Genomic DNA, 19,104 nt, shown 5'->3' with positions numbered 1-19,104 from the left:
ATGCTGTTGACGTTGACGACGATGACGACGACGATGTTGTCCATGTTGGTCGTCGTCTGTTGCTATTGAATTACAAAGATTAGTTTAATGACAGTTGGCGCTGTTTGATTTTCATTACCTCGCCCAGCGACCAACAGCCGAGGGGCCATTAAATTTACAACCTCTTTCATATTAAAAAAAAAAAAAAAAAAGAAAAAAACAGCAGAAAAGGGAATGAGAGAGAGAGAGAGAGAGAGTGCGCTTGATTAGAAGCCAGAGCCAGTCCGAGTCCAAGTCGGAGTCCAGTGCCCGGCAGGCAGCAGTTAGTCAGTCCATCAGCCGCTCGAAATGAGCAGCCGACGACGGGGCAGATTGTTAACTTTGGCAATAACAATAATTAAAGTCAAGTTGAAATGCACATAACTGCGGATATTAGCATTTTAAATGATGTTTATACGTATCTCACTCCGATTCCTCTGCCTTTGGCTTATTTGCACAAGAGCGCGCTACTGCTCCAGCGAGGAGGCGGTCCAAAGGAAATCTAAGCAATTTTATGATGATTAAATTGACCTTTTTTCTGGGAGCTCTTTCAGTTTTGGTTTTTTCTTCTCTTTTTTGCACTCATCTTCTCTTCTGTTTGGGTTTTCTTTTCATTTTTTTTTTTTTTAATAAAGCAACTTTGATCTCTGCACTTAAAAGTAATTGCAGTTGGTAATGGCCGGCAAGTGTTATAAGCCACACACAGTGCTTGCGGCCAGCAAGAATATTATGCAATGAAGCATTTAGGGCATACTTTTATATACTACTTGTCTATTGAGTGAACAGAGTATATTGGTTCGTGGCAGAGCAAAGTAAGAACAATAATTAAAAAGAATTTGAGCAATGGAGAATTTTAGGCATTTCTAGAGACTCTGATTGTGCTCGTTTATTGTGTGAGTGTCTGTATTCATAGTCTTATATACTACTTGTCTATTGAGTGAACAGAGTATATTGGTTCTTGGGCACTGTCTGTGGAATGAAGAGCATTATGCAGTAGAGTATTTAAGGTAATTTTACAGACACTGATTATGCTCGTTTATTGAGTGAGTATAGAGTGTCTGTGTTATATGATATGATAGTATACCACTCGTTTATTGAGTGAGCAGGGTATATTCGCTGTTGTGTGTGTGAATGAGAGCAAACGATATTTGCTCTGGGTCTATTGAGAGAATATATGGTAGTGCTTGCAGGGGAGCAAAGGGTGTTTACAGTGGCTCTTAGTATACTACTTCTTTATTGAATGAGCAGAGTATATTGGTTGCATGTATTTGTGTAAGTAAGAAATTGAAAAGTCATGAGGAAGGAACTTCCACTGGAAGCTAAGTACCATATGATTTGCCATAGAAAATAAAATATTAAAGAAAGAGCGTGCAATTTGAACTAAATATTAGTCGAAGCCTATATACATACATATATGTTTTGGGGTAAGGGTGATTCTGATGCACGCAGTAGACATTTGAATTCAATACAAGATTCTAAGTTGGTCAGGCGGGATATTGTATTGACTGTGCTCTGGAGATAAACAACAACCCGTATTATTTATATAGATCGAGAAAGCTGATATCCCCTAGATGCGCAACTAGCCTAAAACAATAAAGATTTTTAGGAACAGACTTGCAGACTTATAGACTAACTTTTTGAATTAACTATCTAACTATATTTATAATCCAAAATAGAAATTGTTCATAATATGATAGTTCATTTAGTAGAAAGGGTATTATTTTACTATAATATGACTCCAACTCCTTGTTAGTCATAGCATCACTAAATATCCGTGACAAGAGTCGGAGCAGAATCGCAATTAATATACAATAAGGACGAGTTGATGACTACAGAAACACAGAGACAGAGAATTGCCAAAGCCGCTCAATTGATGCGGAAGATATTACTAATTGCTCACACACACACACACATTAGTGTAAATAAATAACAAATTGCAAAAATGCATTAAACGCATGTCGGCCACTAAATAAATATTGCAATCAAATTCAATAACCTGCTGGCACAGGTACAGCCAGCAGTTAGCAGACGGCAGACGGCAGCCGGCAGCCGGCAGATGTGGCAAGAAAATGAAGCAATTTGCAAAGAAACAACAACAAGAAAAACAACAACAACAACAACAACTGCTGCTGCTGCTTGGAGTCAAGCAGAGGGGTCTAGGCCTAGTCACAGTCGATGAATAATGGGCAAACATTAAGGCCCCAAAATGCAATCAAGCATGTAAAACTTAATTGAAATATAAACCGAAAAACGTATTTGTAGTGGTTAACATATCAATACCAGGCGGAGCGAGCGAGGCTGAAGGCGAAATTGATTAAAGTGGCGGGAGGGCGTGTAGGCCAGAGCAAACGGGAGAGACAGAGAGAGAGGGAGAGAGGGCGACAGGGAGAGAGAGCCTGACACACAGACACACACACACGGACACACATCTGTGTCTAACTTAAATTAATCCTTAATTACATAGACAACATCCTGCTGTGTGGAAAACCGCAGCAGCTTAACGAACGAGACGAGCTGCCAGACAAACGTCCAGCACGGCATTCGGCCCAGGCTCCAGCGGCCTCCCTCTTACCATTGGGGCCACAAACGTCAGTGTGGCTAAGACTCTGTAGCTGACTTTGACTCACAGCCTGCGGCTGCTCTCTGGCTCTGGCTCTGGCGCTGACTCTGGCTCCATCTCCGACGGCGTGTAGTGCCAGCGGAACGCTTAATGTCAATTAATTTATAAGAAATTTTGTTTCTGCTTTGCCGAGCGCAGCTCCTGCGCAACTGGTTATTGGCGCGCAGCTACCGTTTTGCATGTGGCTAATTAATAAAGTTGTTTTATATATTTTTTTTTCGCTTTTCTCCTTTATTTTGCAGACTGAAAACCGATAATAATGGCGGTGCCTGGTGCCCCAAGCATATGGTATCGAATGCGCTCAAGGAATATCTGCAGGTGGACTTGCTGCAGACGCACGTGATAACCGCCATACGGACGCAGGGTCGCTTCGGGAAGGGTCAGGGCCAGGAGTACACCGAGTACTATGTGCTCGAGTACTGGCGGCCGGGCTTCGACAAATGGCAGCGCTGGAAGAACACACAGGGCAAGGAGGTAAGCACCCCACCTCCGCTTGATGTTCAGCTCCCTTTGATTTATGTTTCAAGCCCAATCGAATCCTAACCCTAATCCGTTCCATTCGCTTCCACAGATCTTGCCGGGCAACATCAACACGTACAGCGAGGTGGAGAACGCACTGCAGCCGATTATATTCGCCTCGAAGATACGCATATATCCCTATGGTCAATACGATCGCACCGTCTGCCTGCGCGCCGAGATTGTTGGCTGTCCCTGGGAAGGTGAGTCGTTTGCTTCTGTCTCTTTCCCATCTCGTTGTACTTCTTCTTCTGCTGCTGCTGCTACTACTGTCCAGAGGCGAATTGAAACGAGTGCGATAAAAAGCCGACATGAGCAATGATAGCGCGGAAAGGCTAACAGAGTTTTAGTGTCAGCGTTAATTTATCATCGCTCCAATGCCCGCCTACCAAGGAGTGCCCAGGGCCCCGAGCCTAGTCGCTGTCTATTAGGCCAGCCAAAGCGGCTTAAGTGTGTAGTTAGCAGAGAGTGTCTATGCATGTGTGTGTGTATGTGTGTGTGTGTGTGCGCATTAGCATAGCTTCAGATGCGGCATACCAAGGCAACAAACTATGCGAACATTTTTTGCCTATAAGGCTTGGCATGCTCTTAGCCATTAGCTTAAGTCATTTAGCCTCATCGAGTGTGGCGATAGCAAAGTTCTGCCAGTTAGCCTTAAGTTTATATTTTCATAAAATTCAATTCTCCAACAAATCTTTGGTCTTTAGCTTAAAGCTTAAGCTTCGAAGCACTTAAAGTCTTACTTAACTGGAAATTGGCTGTAATTCGTCGAGTTATCGCCCTTAAATGGAATGCCATAATTGTGAATTCCCTCTTCGATATCGCCATTTCCCTCTCTCTCTCTCTCTCTCTCTCTTTTTTTTCCTCACTCCCAGTCTCTCTCTCTCTCTTTTGAGAACCCTATCGCCGTTGTTCCACTGAAGGAAAACATGACATTATGGTCAGCGTATTAGTCTAACCGCATAATCCAATCCAATGGCAATGACTGCGCCTACGTTTTCGTATACCCTAGACTCACTGGAAATGGGAAGGCGGGTTGTATTGGCTTTCTTGAAATGTAAAGCAGGAGGCGTGGCAGACCCTGTAAAGTAGTTATATTCATTCTTGATTGGGTTCATCCACATCATATTAACTGAGTCGATCTTGCTCTTTCCATATTCCTTTCCCTTTTCCTATGCATCCAGCCGATCATCGCTCCATTCGAATGTACGCCCGTTGATTCATCAGTCCGTATGCTTATCTGATCCTCAGTTTGTCTCTCCCTTCGCCAGTACCTGAGTGCGTCTGTCTGTCCGTCCGTCCGTCGGCTCATATACTTGAATGTTTAGACAGGAACAAAACTCAATTCGACAGAGCTTAGGGCATTTCCTAGTCCGGCCAAGTTTTCTCTCTTCCTTCGTGTCTCCTCTTGTTCTTTCACCTTTGGAGACCCGCTGCCTGCTTTACATTTGGCCAACACATGAGCGCTACCACGCAATGTTGATTTGTTGCAACATGCGAAATGTACTTGAACAAAATAAAAATAAAGGAAAAGAGCAGAGAAGATGGTGTGGCAGAAGAAGAAATATCGCGTGCAGACATTGGTTGTGCCCATGCCCAGAAACCGAAACCAAGTCCAGAAATCCAGACGGGGCTGAGAAACTATGCAGACGACAGGCCAAAACAGCAAACAACCAGTGCGAGTTGTTCTCGTTGTAGTTGTTGTTGTTGTTGTTGTTGTTGTTGCTGTTGCTGCTGTCGTCTGGCTGACTGTTGTCGATGTTTGCACGCAATTGTCAAGTAGTGCACAAGCAACAACAACAACAACGACAGCGGCGACAACAACAACAACTATAACTAGTCTGGACAAACAAATTTTTCTATAATTTCCAGGTAGTCGACGATAACAACAACAACAACAACAACAGCAACACCAACAGCAACGCGCGCGCCTAATGTCAATTTGTTTGACCAGAACCAGGTTGGCTTTTGGGCTATTCCTCCTGGGGCCGGGAAGCAAGCGGCATTCAGCCAAAGCGCGGAAGTCGAAATTATTCCGTAAATTAACGCAATGTACGACGGCTAGAGTTGGGGGGCGTGCGAGGGCGGTGCGGACGGTTGGGCAACGGGCGCCACCCGATAACTGGCGCCATTTGTGTTGGGGTCAAAACTATGCACACGCCCTTTAGTGGTTGAGCGCCATGGCTGCCAAGGAATTAGGGAGCTGGGTTATGGCCGTGGTAGTGGCAGTGCGATTGGGGATTGGACATGCAAGCTGACCGACCCCCCCCCCCCCTTCCACTCCCCCCGCCAGTCATTGTGATTTGCTATGGGGAATTTAGATGTACCGAGCGCATTTCATATGCAAATTAAATGAGATAAGTTGTCGTGGGCTATGGGAGGTCTAGACAAGTGCCAGACAAGGAAATCAATAAAGCTGCCAAGTGACGAGCGCATTGACAAAACTCCGCTGGACGCGGCGTCGCTCTCGATCGATAGACATTTAGCTCGAAATCATAATTGTTTATAGATTGTGGCCATAAATTCTGGCAGCGCGACTTCCAATGCTCAGCATTTAAATGCAAATCAATGGACACACCTACACGGCCAGGGGGACGGACGAGCGGGCGAGCGGTCGAGACGACCGCACCTAGGTTGGAAGCGCCGTCTATAAACAAATGGGCCAACTGGAGTAGGGCGGGAGGGAGCTCCGAGACTCTGGTCACGTCATGGCTGCAGATTATCTTCGGGCCAAGTGACACACTCTGATTTCACATCGTGGCTAAATACAAATTTGTTTCGATTTAACAACAGCTTAGCCCTTGGAATGCCGATTTCGGCTTGGCTAAAGTGCATTTGATTTGGTTTTTTTATTTTTTATTATAAATGCAACAACTGATTAGCGTTGAGCTCCAGATTTATGAGCGCTGCATAATTTATGAGCGCTTTAGCTACGATTTTTTACCCTCTTTATTCGTTGTTGCTGCGGCTGTTATGTTATTATGTAAATTGAAAGCTGAGCTTTAATCGTTGGTCTTTGTGTAGGAGTGCTTACTGTGGCAGCCGTATCAGTTAAGAGTGTGAAATAGTTTGGTGGAAAACGGAAAATGAGAAACGAGTGTAGGCTGGCATTTAAATCGTATATTAAATCGTGTAATATACTAAAATGGGTATTAAAGAGATTTCTGATAAGCGAATGGGACTTATAAATGAAATGTGGCTAAGCCGAGCTGCAAATGGCGATCAGAGTGGGACTCTTTCATAATCAGCATTAGAATACGAAACGGAAAGCAAAAGTTTTTAATTTTATTTTAGTTCTAATTTTTTATTTTATTCATTAAAAATTCATTTTTAAAGTCATATATATTATGTTATTAAACAGAGCCAATTAATGGACTGGACTAAACTAATACTGTCTATACATTTGCTTTAATTCCATTTCATTTCGACTAAAATTTTTAATTCCTGTAATTAAATAATTTTAGAAAAAATTCGCTTTTACTATAAAATTGTCAATATTTGTTTCTCTTCCTCTCGACTGACCGAGTTTAAAGAGTAAAACTTTTTGGTGTTCTAGCATATTATTATAATTGTCGAAAATTTCTTAAAATATCGTTTCGATGATATTTTAAGTTTTGAAAAATTATCAATATGATATTTGATATATTTTTGAGAGCTCTACATTTTATATTAAAACATTTTCTTAAATTTGGCCAATTTTATTTATTTATTTTTTTTTAATTTTAATTATTTAAAAATTAAATTTTAGACAAAAAAATTGTTTTTTGTTTGCTCAAATTAAATAAAAACATATTCAATTAAATGCACATGATTTTCATTTTTAGCTAACTGTATTCAGTTTCATTTAGTCAGATTTTATACCCTGAACCCATTGAAAATGGGAAATCAGGGTATAATGGTTTTGTTAAAAGTATGTAACAGGCAGAAGGAGGCGTGGCAGACCCCACAAAGTATATATATTCTTGATTAGGGCGACGAGCTGAGTCGATTTGGCCCTGTCCGTCTGTCTGTCCGTCCGTCCGTCCGTCCGTCCGTCCGTCCGTCCGTCCGTCCGTCCGTCCGTCCGTCCGTATGTATGAACGCGTCGATTTCAGAAGATATAAGAGCTAGAGACTTCAAATTTTTTTTAAAATGTCCGTAATTACAGCGCGCATATCAAGTTTATCATTAAAAATCGATAACTCATCCCGATCTTTTTTTATCGATAAAAACCCTTATCGAAACCCAGCTATAAAATTATATCTTCTACACCCTTATTGCTAGAGTCTCCAAATTTTTAATGTATGCTTATATGCAATTTATACAATTTCGGTTTTTGTTAAAATTTACCCCCCACCCTTAAATTCACCCCCTCACCCTCACTTTTGTAAAAAGCGTATTTCAAATACTAGAGACTTGTGCTTTGGAATGTACACACATATTCACCATATGATTACGCTCTAAAAGTTTCATTAAGATCGTATGTCTACAAAAGAAATTATTTAACAAATAAATTCTCATAATATTGCCCACACTGCAGCGCAGCCCAAGCGCTGTCGCTGCTTACTGCGCAGTTAGCAGAGCGCAGGCTTATGCGTGCGTGTGGATGCATGTGTATGTATGTGTGCATAAAAGAAGTGCAGAATGATTAGAATATCAGCTTGGAGGGTTCAGGGTATCTCCTAGTCGAGCAGTCTCGACTGGAGCTTTCTTACTTGTTTTAATTACGTTTTAAAGAAAGTGCTCATAACTCGAGCCAATCAATTAATTCAAATGGGGAAAGGATCTCTAATATCTAATTTGTTGTTGTCTATTACTTAAAGGGTTTTCTAACTATAATATAACATATTATATTACAGTTTCGATTGTCAGTTCCAGAAAGAATTTCTGTTCTCTTACTTCAAGTTTGCTGTTCCACTACTTTTGGATAACTTTCACTTGCTGTAGAGCTGAGCAAACTCCAGCACAGAGATGAGTTTAACATGGCCTTTGCTTGGTCCCACATCTCTGGCTCCTTTTGATAACTTGCTGCTTATCTGTTAACCCAGAAAAAAGTCCGGAAAACAGAAAACAATTTCAGCTATAGCTCACAAGGAAAATGCTGTAGTTTAGCCAGCTCCGTCGACCGACTAAGTATCTATTTATTCATTTATGCATTCAACTGCTGCTCAATTTGACTCATCAGCAAAAGTTTGCAGACGTCGTTTGCGTGACGCCAGACCAGGCAAAAGGGAAGCAAATTACATTCCATATAAATACATGTATATACATATATATATATATATTTTTTTTTTTTTGTGTATGTATATATATAGAGTGTATTGTAGTCGCTCGATTTTGGCTTGTTTTCTCCAGCCACTGCACGCACTGCGAGGACGACGTTTTGTTTCCTTATTTTGTTTTTGGGCAGTTTCCATCTTGTCTCTCGCTCACTCGACACGCAAATAAAAATCGCATGTGAGCACGCGAATAACAGGGCTTAAGTGGATGTGGCCCCAAACCGTGGCCAAAGGCTCCAGCCAAAAGCGACGAGGGGGGCGGGAAGGGCGGAAGGGCGGAAGGGGGCTGCCGATGGCTACATGTGGGCATTGCGTGAAAGATGTCGCGACGCAATTGTAAAACGCGCTGCCTTAAATGTCTTTGCAGTTAATTAAATAACCCATATGCCTTTTTATTCGACATATACTATATAGTATATACATATATGTAGATATGTACATGTATATGTGGATGTGTCGTTTAATGAAGGCTTATCTCTCGGCCTCTGCGCTTAAGTGGCCCCGACAAGGACTTTGCCCTAATTTCTGTAATTAAGCGTGGCGTTGCTTTTATACTTTATTTCGTTGTTGTTGTTGTTGTTGTAGTAGTTGTTGTTGTTTAACTGCCCACACATTATAAATAAATTAAATAATAATTAATATGAAACTCAGGCTGCTCTGCAACTACTCCACTCCTTTCCCTCCCCCTCCCTCCCTCCCTTCCTCCTTCCGCTCTGCTCAATTGTCTGACTGCGTTCAATGCGTCTAACCTGCGCCTCGTAATTATGTATAATTATGTGATTTTTGGTAATTATTGGAAAATGCCTTTGACTGCCATGTCCTGTCTATCTATCTAAGTCGTGTGTCCTGGCTTGTGCCACGAGCTCAACTGTCCAAATAGAAACGCTAGTAAATTAGCCAGACAACCCTCCCCTCGCTCTCTCTCTCTTTCTCTCTCTCTCCGCTGTCTAGCCTGCCTGAGCTTTGTGTGTAATTAGAGTGAGTGCCCTGGCAACCCGAGCAATTGTTGTTGCTCCTGTTCCTGTTCCCTTCATTTTTTTTTTTTTTTTTTTTTTTTTTTTTGTCGATACAACTGTATTTGTTTTGTATATACTTATCTCTCCGGTAATTAGCGTCAGGTGTTGTTTGTTCTTTAAGCCCTTAGCTAACACGTTCAAGTTGTTGTTTTTTTTTTCGCTCTCTGTATTTAAGCTGTCGCAATCCTTGGGCAAACATCAAAACACTTTATAAACTCTGCCACGAAAACCATGACTCAGTTGTTTTTGTTGTGTGTCAGCCGCTGTGACTTTGACATTGAAAAACTATAGCCAAATATATATATATGTTTATACACACACAGACACACATGCAACATTGAAGTCCCCAATTCAGAAAACTGTAAACTGTAAACTTCCCCCAATCCGCACTCGGGCTAAAAATAACCGCAGAAACCAAATGGCAGACAAAAGACAAAAGTGGCCGCAAAACGAAATTATGTTTCAAGTAACTCAATATCCTGCTCAACCCCCACTCAGTCCCCGCTCAACCCCCACTCCGTCCCCGCTCAGCCCCTACAAAAAGTTGTTGCCAGCTTTTGCACAGTGGGGGAAAAACTTTAAAATTTACCGCAGTTTAAAAACCCAACTCGAGGCTTTGTCACTCGTTTGTCTGTGTCACGTGACACGAAACGTGACGACTCGTGACATGACGTGATGTGAGACAGAACGAATATATATATAGTACATTTCCTTATACATGATATATGTTTATGTCTCAATGCACGTGTAGGCGTCTCATGTTGCCTTAGAAAGAAGGTTTTCAAGTTTTGGTTTCTTTCCACGAATTGCGTCGCTTTATTAAATTCTCCTTTTCATTTATTCTTTGCAGAGGGCATTGTTTCGTATAGCATACCCAAGGGCGTGCAGCGTGGCATGGAGGTGGATCTGTCGGACAAGACCTACGATGGCAATGAGCAGGGCGATCGCTATGTCGACGGCCTGGGTCAATTGGTGGACGGACAGAAGGGCAAGGACAATTTCCGCACCGATATACATGGCTTTGGCAAAGGTAAGTCGATATTGACCATGTTAAAAAGTAATATCATATTTATATATAAGTTTCTAAATATATTTTATATATATTTATATTCATATATAAGTTTATAAATATATAAAAATACAGAATTTTAATAATCTTATAAGAAATATGCTCAAATTATAATATTTAAAGAGCTCTAAAATTTAAACTTAAAAAAAAAAAACAGCAATAACTTTAATAAGATTCCCACTTAGTAAACAAAAAGACAACAATAAATTAAATAAAATTCAAATATAGTAAATTTCAAAAAAAGTGGTTTGGCATTAAATTAATCAAAGAAAATATGTTGTAAGAGTATAAATTCGCACAGAATTTTCAATTAATTATAACAAAACAATAATTAAAAATTTAATATTAGAATTTAAATTCATTATACATGTCATAGACTTTATCAATGATTAAGAGCCCGAAAAATTATGATAAACATATATAAACTTAAGCAACTATAAAGAAAATATCTTCTATTAGTTTGCTCCTTATAATTTGAGTCTAAAGAGATTTTCCTCCAAATCTTGTTTGATGTCTTGATAACGTATTCATCTACATCTTAACTATGAATCAGTAATAAATATTCTCACAGCGCTTTATTTTTGAATTATTAAACATTTTTGTATAGCCTTGAGTCAATTCAAACACATTAAAGACTCAATTTAATTACTCGAATTAAATTTTGAAAAGAGTTCCGTATTATATGTAATATAGTTAGTGCTGCAAGGGATTCTTCAATATTCCATTATCTTTGTGAAGTGAACGATATTCTACTTTCTAAACACCCTAAATGAAACTACAATTTCAGTTAGCATCCTCTTGCATATTTGGACTCTAAAAAGTTTCGTTCATAAAGCTTACAAAGATATATATTGCAAATGCAGTAATTTGCATCAGACACATAAATAAACAAATATTTCACTTAGACGCACCTCGCTCATTAAAACCTATATAAAGAAAAAAAAAAAAGAAAAAAGGAAAAGTTAAACCTTTTGTGTATTTTGGCAAACTTGCGATGGCTAAAAGTTCACTGGGGTCTGCTATTTTTTTTAAGGTTCACCATCTACATAAACACGTTGCAAACTTTCTCCATATATTTAGCCCAAAAATCGGGCTGTTTTTAGTTGCTGAAATCGCCCACACACTCACACATACACTCCAAGATTTATTGCAATGGGAAAAAAACTGATTAACATCAAATAATTACAAAAGTTCACCGACAGCAAAAAGCATAAGGCAAATTCCAAAACAGGGCGACCGAGCCGAAAGTTCACTTCATTGAGCATCGTCTGTGGGCTCCAAATGGGGGCGCGGCTAGGCGGCTCATGCTCAAGGGCGTGGCCGAGCCATAGCCAGGCAAAAGTTTCGGGGCTAGCAAATAATTTGCCTCGCAACACAATAAACAAAAATAAATAATAATAACTATGGACTATTTGCTGGCGTCGCAGCCAAACTTGGCCGGAAACAGAAAACGCACTCAGTCCGACCGAAACCAAACAGAAACGAACCCAACTGAACTGAACTGAAGTGAACTGAGCCACCCTGTGAACTATGCGCGCCTCTAAAAATGTAAACATTATGCATATTTGATAATTTATGGCAACACTGGCATTCATTTCCGCGCTGCCGGCGCGCCGTGGCTGCTGCAAAACTTCACAACTGCCAAACTGCGAATTTGCACAAGTCTCGATTTTTTCTCAACTTGTGCCGTTTCTTGCTCACTCACTCTCCATATTTGACTATTTATTTCCGCTGAGTGTAGCGGCGTGAAGTGGAGTATATTGGTTGTAAGTGGATAGATATAATTCAAGAATTCTTTTTTGTTGGCTCTTAAGATTATAGATTTGAGTGATATAGATATAATAGAACTAGATATATAACTAGATATAATAGAATCAGATCTTTTATAGCCAGCTCTACAGGAAAACGTTGACTTATATATTTGAATATATTACTTGAAGCTATGGATGATACAATAGTTGTTTATAACTGAACTGGTTAACTCAAAAAATTTTAGGCTGAGCGAGCTATATGAATTTCTAGAGTGTGGGTAGAGCTAGCCTAGTCGAGTCTCGATAATTTGTAACCCGCTAAATCGAAAACTTGCGATTAATCGAAAAAATCGATCTTTTTGAAAGAAATTCGTTCTCTATAATTCTGTGTAAATCGAAAAAAAAAAACAAAAAACAAAAAATTATCCCCTTGCTATTTCGAATTATAGGTATCCTACTGTATTTACGATCAGAGTTGTTTCATAATACCGCAATATTTGAGTAAATTTTTTCGTCCAATCTAATCTAAGATATCTATCAATACTCACATTTGTCCGGGTCTAGACTTTGCTCTAATCAAAACATAGAATGTTGAGTAGATTCAGTACTCAATAGTATCCCCGCATATAATCTAAAGTCTATTAAACATTTTCTGCTTTTACATCTGCCTGTTGCTCGACCGAGTATTACGCAGTTGGACATACCCGTTCACACTTATCCCACTTTGCCATTTGGCTGGCGCTTTGGCGAATGGCCAATAATCGAAATTATTGAAAAGTTTGCGTTGTGCGAATTTAAGTAGAAAAGTTCGCACAGACAATTAGACATGCAGTCGTCGTCGCGACAGACAGACATAGACACACACACACACACACACACACACAGACAGACAGACACACAAACATTGCAGTGTTAGTGTAAAAGTTTTTAGCGCATTATTTTTTCAAAATCCAGACCTTCATTATTCATCGTTGACTATTGAATGGCAATTTTCGATACGATTATTATGTCCTGGCAGTTGGCGTAATTTGCCATCGATATGTGGACACGCAGCTAGATTGAAATTGTACAATTTCGTAGCTTGTTAGCATAGTCGACTGCAGCTAATATTGCATGACTTATGCAGCGTAACTTGAATGGGTTTCCTGGGGTAGCCAAGCTAAGTTAAGCCGTGCACGTTAGCTTCGCTCTCACTCTCTGAGCACGCCGGGCAGCTGCCCAAATTAGGGGCATGCGAGCAGAAAGAGTGGAAAGAAATGGCTTGAATGTCGCGTTGGCCATAATTTCTAGTTACGAAGCACCCTCCCCTTCGCAGCCCTCAACCCACCCACTATGTGGGGCTTTGCCGTGCGCATTTGTTTGTTTTTTTTTTGGGCTACGAAAAACTTCACCCCAAAGTGCGATTGACTTGGTTGGCTTAAATAGCTTTACATGCCACTCCGAAGCATATGTGCCTGCCGCCGGGTTGGCCTATTGATTTTTTTTTTTTTGCCCTTTTGCTGTGGGGGAAATAACAACCTTAGTTCCACAGAATGATGATACATTTCATTGAAATATACTATCATATATGATATTTTATTGCTTGACTTTTTTTCTTTCTAGGCTATGAATGGATTGGCTGGAGAAATGATACGCCCGGCCTGATGGGTAAACCCGTTGAAATTGTTTTCGAATTCGATACGGTGCGCAATTTCAGCGCCATCATTTTGCATACGAACAACATGTACACCAAGGATGTGCAGGTGAGTCCAAAGACGTTCCTATTCCATATGATTTATGAAGGCAATTCGGGCTTGAAGGCATTATTAAAGGATATTATTGATGTTTCGGGGCAGTCGGAAAGGTTGAGTTAAACTTTTAGTTTACATTAGAATTTCTCTTACTCAAATTAAGGAGAGAAAACCCTTTTTATCTATACTTTTATAAAGTTTCTTGTATTCTGCATATAATATAATTTTAATGTATAGTTATCTTACAATCCTTTTTCTATCCGATACAAATAAACTCATAAAAGTTAAAGTAAATGCTTACGTTATTTTAGAATTAGTTTTCTTAGCTTTCTTTTTCTCCTTTGAATCACTTAAATATTTTACTTTCTCTCCATCTCTTCGTAGGTCTTCGTCCATGCCAAAGTCTTCTTTAGCATTGGTGGACGCTACTTCTCTGGCGAGCCCGTACAGTTCTCCTATATGCCCGATACCATAATGGATCATGCACGAGATGTTACGATTAAGCTGCACCACCGTGTGGGAAAATATCTGAAAATCAATTTGTACTTTGCTGTCAAATGGATTATGCTATCCGAGATCAGTTTTATATCCGGTAAGTACGTGACTAAGCAAAGGAATAAAAAATGGCAAAATGCTAAAATTGCTAGACAAATTGCCCGAAAATTGCATTTGGCATCTATGTCGAGTGAGGAGAGAGAGAAAAGAAAAAAAAAAGAAGAAACTGCATACGCGAGTGCAAATGCATTTTTCAGCTTCATTTCACTTTCGAGTGTGCGACAGCGACAGCAACTACTACAAAGTGCAATGCATTACACTTAGCCCGGGTGGATAGGGATAAAAAAAACTGCCCGAGCCCAAGAGAGGAAAATGTACGGGAGTACAGAACACATTTTCCAACATTCGGCTAACAACAATGCGACAGACATGGAGATGGAGATGGAGCGACAGGCGAGATAAGCGGTCCGAAAGGGAAAATCTTTTTAGGAAAATTTTCCGTGTTCTTTTTTTTTTTTTTTTTTTTTTTTTTGGGTTTTTGCTTTTCCTTTTTGTTTAGGCGGCTCGTGTGGGGAGGCTAAAGTCAATAAAATACCCAAAGTCCATGAAACGGAATGAAGGGTCTCCGACTCGTTGGGCCCGGCTCTCTGTCTGTGGTCCCTCCGCATGCAAAAGTAAACAAGCAGCAGGTCGAGCTTAGGGGTAGCTGCAACCCCCTAAATAACAATGCAAGCACTGACGGGATGCATGCAGATGCATGACATTTTTCAGCTACATTTCCTATGAATGCCGAGCGTGTCCCAGTACTGATTAAATTGTACCAAGTGCAAGGATGCTTGGACAAAGATTTAGGCTACCCCTGTACGCCGTACGCCGTACGCCGGCCCCTGGCTCTATCCCTCCCTCGACAGATATTTAGACAATATTTTCATGGCACATTTGCCGAGGGGTCGGGCACAAATTGTTCATGGGCAACAATGCTGTTAACATCGCTAGGATCGGTCACTGAACCGAGCAGATCTTTCATATTCATTGATTCAGTGTGGAGGGGAGAGACGGCAAATGGAAAATCCATGCGCGGTAGGTGTGAAAATGAGTAGGGTATGAAAACCCAGTCAGTCTGCCAACGGCATTTGATTGATGAGTCAAATAGAGCGTGCCGCATAAATAGGGGATTTTCTACAGATGGCGGTGCGCATGGGCTTAATGGATTTATGAAGGAAGTCACCAATAAACCCTAACTGAGATTTTTATAGTTCAATATCAAATGCGTTTGCTTGCAATGAATAGAAACAGGAAGAAAGTTGTAGGGAAATAGAAATCTCAAATAAAGGAATCGAATGTAAAGGAAATATTGCAAGCTGCTCTTTGATAAGTTTATGAAGGTATGACAGGATCAAAGAGGGTCGCTAGAAAATACGCAATAAATTGAAATTAAGAAATTGAAGCAAATAAATCAAGATAATAGAAAAAAATTAATGAGATTAAATATTTAGAGGTATATAAAAATCTTATGATTTATTTAAAGATATGAGAAATCCTAAGACAAAATTCGGAACTGTATAAACTCACTCAACTCAACTTAGGGAACCTACAGAATTTACTTAAAAGTTCATACAATGGCTCTCAGCTTATTTGACCCAACGTGAAATAAACATTTCATCTGCTCATTACTTTTCACCCAATACAAATTTTTGAAAAATTCAAACGTAAAATATTAAATTAATGGCAAGCAAAAATTTTGTATTCATATTAAAGAAAAAAAAAAAAGACCGTAGGAAATTAACAAAAACTAAAAGAACTCAAAATTCCAAGGCCACTGTATTGGAAATAAATTTTTTAATTATATAAAAAAAAAAACATTAAAAATATAAAAATTTAGATTTTTTTTATATACACAACTTTAATACATTTACATTAAAATTGATCTAAAAACTTGAAAAAGTTGAAGAATACTCAGAGTCGGATAGCTTTACAGGCAGCTTAAATAAATTTATAACAAGCAGACAGAGCGGTACAAAATTACTTACAAATATATTCTGCTCGATATTTATCGATTTATCGATTCATTGGTTCACAATTAACGAATTTAGTAATTTTGCTATTTCTTATTTAGAAGAGTCACCTGAGTTCAGTCTTCAACTACTTTATGTTAATCTGAAATTCAGTTTTACCTGATTCGAAAAGTCGAAGTATAAATGATTCGAATGCCATCAAGCATAATTTTTATTTGTCAATCATCGCAGTTCTCTAGAAATGCACACGCATAGCTAGTGCTAGCTAGGGTTCCACAACAAAGGCTCTGACTCTCAAAAAATCGGCAGCGGATCAGCGTTTACTTCAAGTGCTTTAGCACGCATTACAAGGCACTTTTTGTGTGCGTGTGCGTGTGTGTGTGTGTGTGGATAATGGGAAATTCATCCAATTGGGTGGTGCTCAATGTCTCAGCATCTGTGCCGCTGAGCCAAGGATATGCGAGAGCGCAAAAACCACAGAACGTTAGGCAGACCGAAACTCGGTTGCACCACATGCTGCGCTGCTCTGGCAGCAATTACATGACGAGTAACAAGCACCACGGCGCATTTGTCACGCACAAGGAGGTAGAGCGGGCGTGGGGCCGACGAGGGGCGGGGCGCGAGGGGCTTGGGGGCAGCCAAAGCCGAAGCCACAGCAGCAACAAGCAACCAGCTGTTAGCTGGTTCTTATTTTTATTTTTTTTTTTTCACTCTTCATTGTTGTTGATGTTTTTTTTTTTTTGGTGCAATACAATGAGAAGGGGCTGGCAAAACTAGGGTAAGGGTAAACAAAAGAAACGCACGTACTGACAAAAAGAGAGAGAGAGAGAGGGTGAGAGACAGGGAAAGAGACAGAGAGGGGGCAGCATCTTTCAAGTGTGTGCGTATATTTTTATCAGGCACTGCAGAGATTTAACCCCAATTTGTGAGATTTGCTTGCGGTGATTGCTGCTGCTGCTGCTGTTCTCGTTGTTGTTGTTGTTCTTTATGGAGTTGTATTTAAAGGTTTCTAAAAATACAAAGGCCCAAAAACAATGCGAGAGAATAGAGACCCCGAGGACACACACGCACACAAAGAGAATTAGTTATAAAAGGGCATGCGACAGCAGCCAAAAAAAAAAAAAAGTTGAAGAAGAAGAGAGAGAAAAAAACAACAATGAAAGTGAAGAGAAAATGCGAAAATAAAAAAGGATATGCGGCATATTTGCCATTACATTCGTGCTAGCAGCTAACCCTGGCACAGTGTGTGATAAATGTGGCTCGAAATATTTTAATTATTTTAAACGTTTTATGACGACCACTGAGAGCCGAGAGATGCAAGATATGCCTTTATAAGTAGGAAGCGAGCAGCAGCAGCAAAAAAGGAAAATGAATTAAATAACAACAGCAAGGACAATGGCATTGGCGAAACAAAAGGCAGCCAAGCACAAACTTCAGAGGCATGCCTAGCCGTAGTGCTTCGTGTCCTTCTGCCTGCTGCTGCCTGCTCCTGCTGTCCGAGCAGGCGACATAACTCAAAACAGCAACAACAACAACAACAACAAGAGTAGCAACAACAAGAACAGCAGCAACAACAACTTCTCACAGTAATTACGCCATTTACTGTCTGAAGAAACGGGGTCACCCACTCAAGAAGGCATTTTTCGGCTAGCCGGAGGCGTCGTCTCTGTGCAAAAAGCTGTCCCCATCCCCTCCGGCAGGAGCTGTGCGTCCGTTACTTCTTTGTTTTCTAATGCCCTCAAGATGTTGAGCCAAGATAAATGACAACACTTTGCAGCGCCGAGCCATATGCTCTAAGCCTGTGCGCCGGTGGTTATTAGAGATCAAAGTGAACGGCCTGACAAGCAGGTGTTTGGTATTGCACGGCCTGCAGCAGCGCCTGACAGATCTGAGCTAATAAGCGGAATAGCCCTGGGAATAAGGTCAGCCTGGCGATGTTTATGTTGTCAGATTGTTAAGCCGGAGCACAACTCAACTGAGGGTGGAAAAAGACATTTAGAAATCATAATATGCATGCTAAGCCTTAGACAAAGCATGCTCCATAGCATTAGAAACCTAATGTAACTCAAGATATAGGGTTGCTACAGCACTACTACTTCTTTGACTAGTCACTAGAATAAAAGAGAAAGTTAAAAATGTGTGAAAACCTAGGCGAAAAGTGAACAACGCTGCTATAGCGCATAATATATGGGTAACGTAGTAGATTTTCTACATTTTGGGTAGGTAAAAAAAGAAAACTGTTATAGTTATTGCCAAGAACCTATATTGTCGCGCCATATGCACAAGATCATTAAAACAACACCATGCATATTCATAAGACACGCGTTCAAATCAAACATCTGTAAAAATTTAGTAATGCTCGAGACGAGACATTCGAAAAAAAACAGAGAAACCCTAAAGGTTGGACAGGAAATGAACACGTTAGAGGTCTCGAAAGAAAAGCGTAGCGAAAGCAAAACAATTTAAAGTGGAACGAAAGGTGTGCAGGGCGACATAAAAAGAAGGAGAAGAAGAAGAAGAAGTAGAAAAAACTAATCATGAAAGCGCAGCTGTGCGCAATGGCGGCAACTTTTGAAGATGAAGCTGAAGATTCATGCCACAAATGGCACTTCATAT

The 19,104-nt window shown here is 40.2% G+C and overlaps 1 protein-coding gene across 1 annotated transcript in view; it reads left to right on the top strand.

Annotated features, from left to right (window-relative positions):
* Nucleotides 1-19,104, top strand: part of smal (smoke alarm) — a 53,927-nt gene that overhangs the window by 27,671 nt on the left and 7,152 nt on the right. The window contains exons 4-8 of the mRNA XM_089463269.1: nucleotides 2,881-3,112; nucleotides 3,210-3,357; nucleotides 10,279-10,458; nucleotides 13,851-13,990; nucleotides 14,363-14,570. Of these exons, the coding sequence (XP_089319395.1) occupies nucleotides 2,881-3,112; nucleotides 3,210-3,357; nucleotides 10,279-10,458; nucleotides 13,851-13,990; nucleotides 14,363-14,570 (908 nt within the window). The remainder of the gene's footprint in view (nucleotides 1-2,880; nucleotides 3,113-3,209; nucleotides 3,358-10,278; nucleotides 10,459-13,850; nucleotides 13,991-14,362; nucleotides 14,571-19,104) is intronic.

Source organism: Drosophila arizonae, chromosome 3 (assembly GCF_054131065.1).
Source record: "Drosophila arizonae isolate 15081-1271.41 chromosome 3, UAZ_ARI_1.0, whole genome shotgun sequence".
Classification (NCBI taxonomy): Eukaryota; Metazoa; Arthropoda; class Insecta; order Diptera; family Drosophilidae; genus Drosophila; species Drosophila arizonae.
This window is presented reverse-complemented; position numbering and strand designations above follow the sequence as displayed.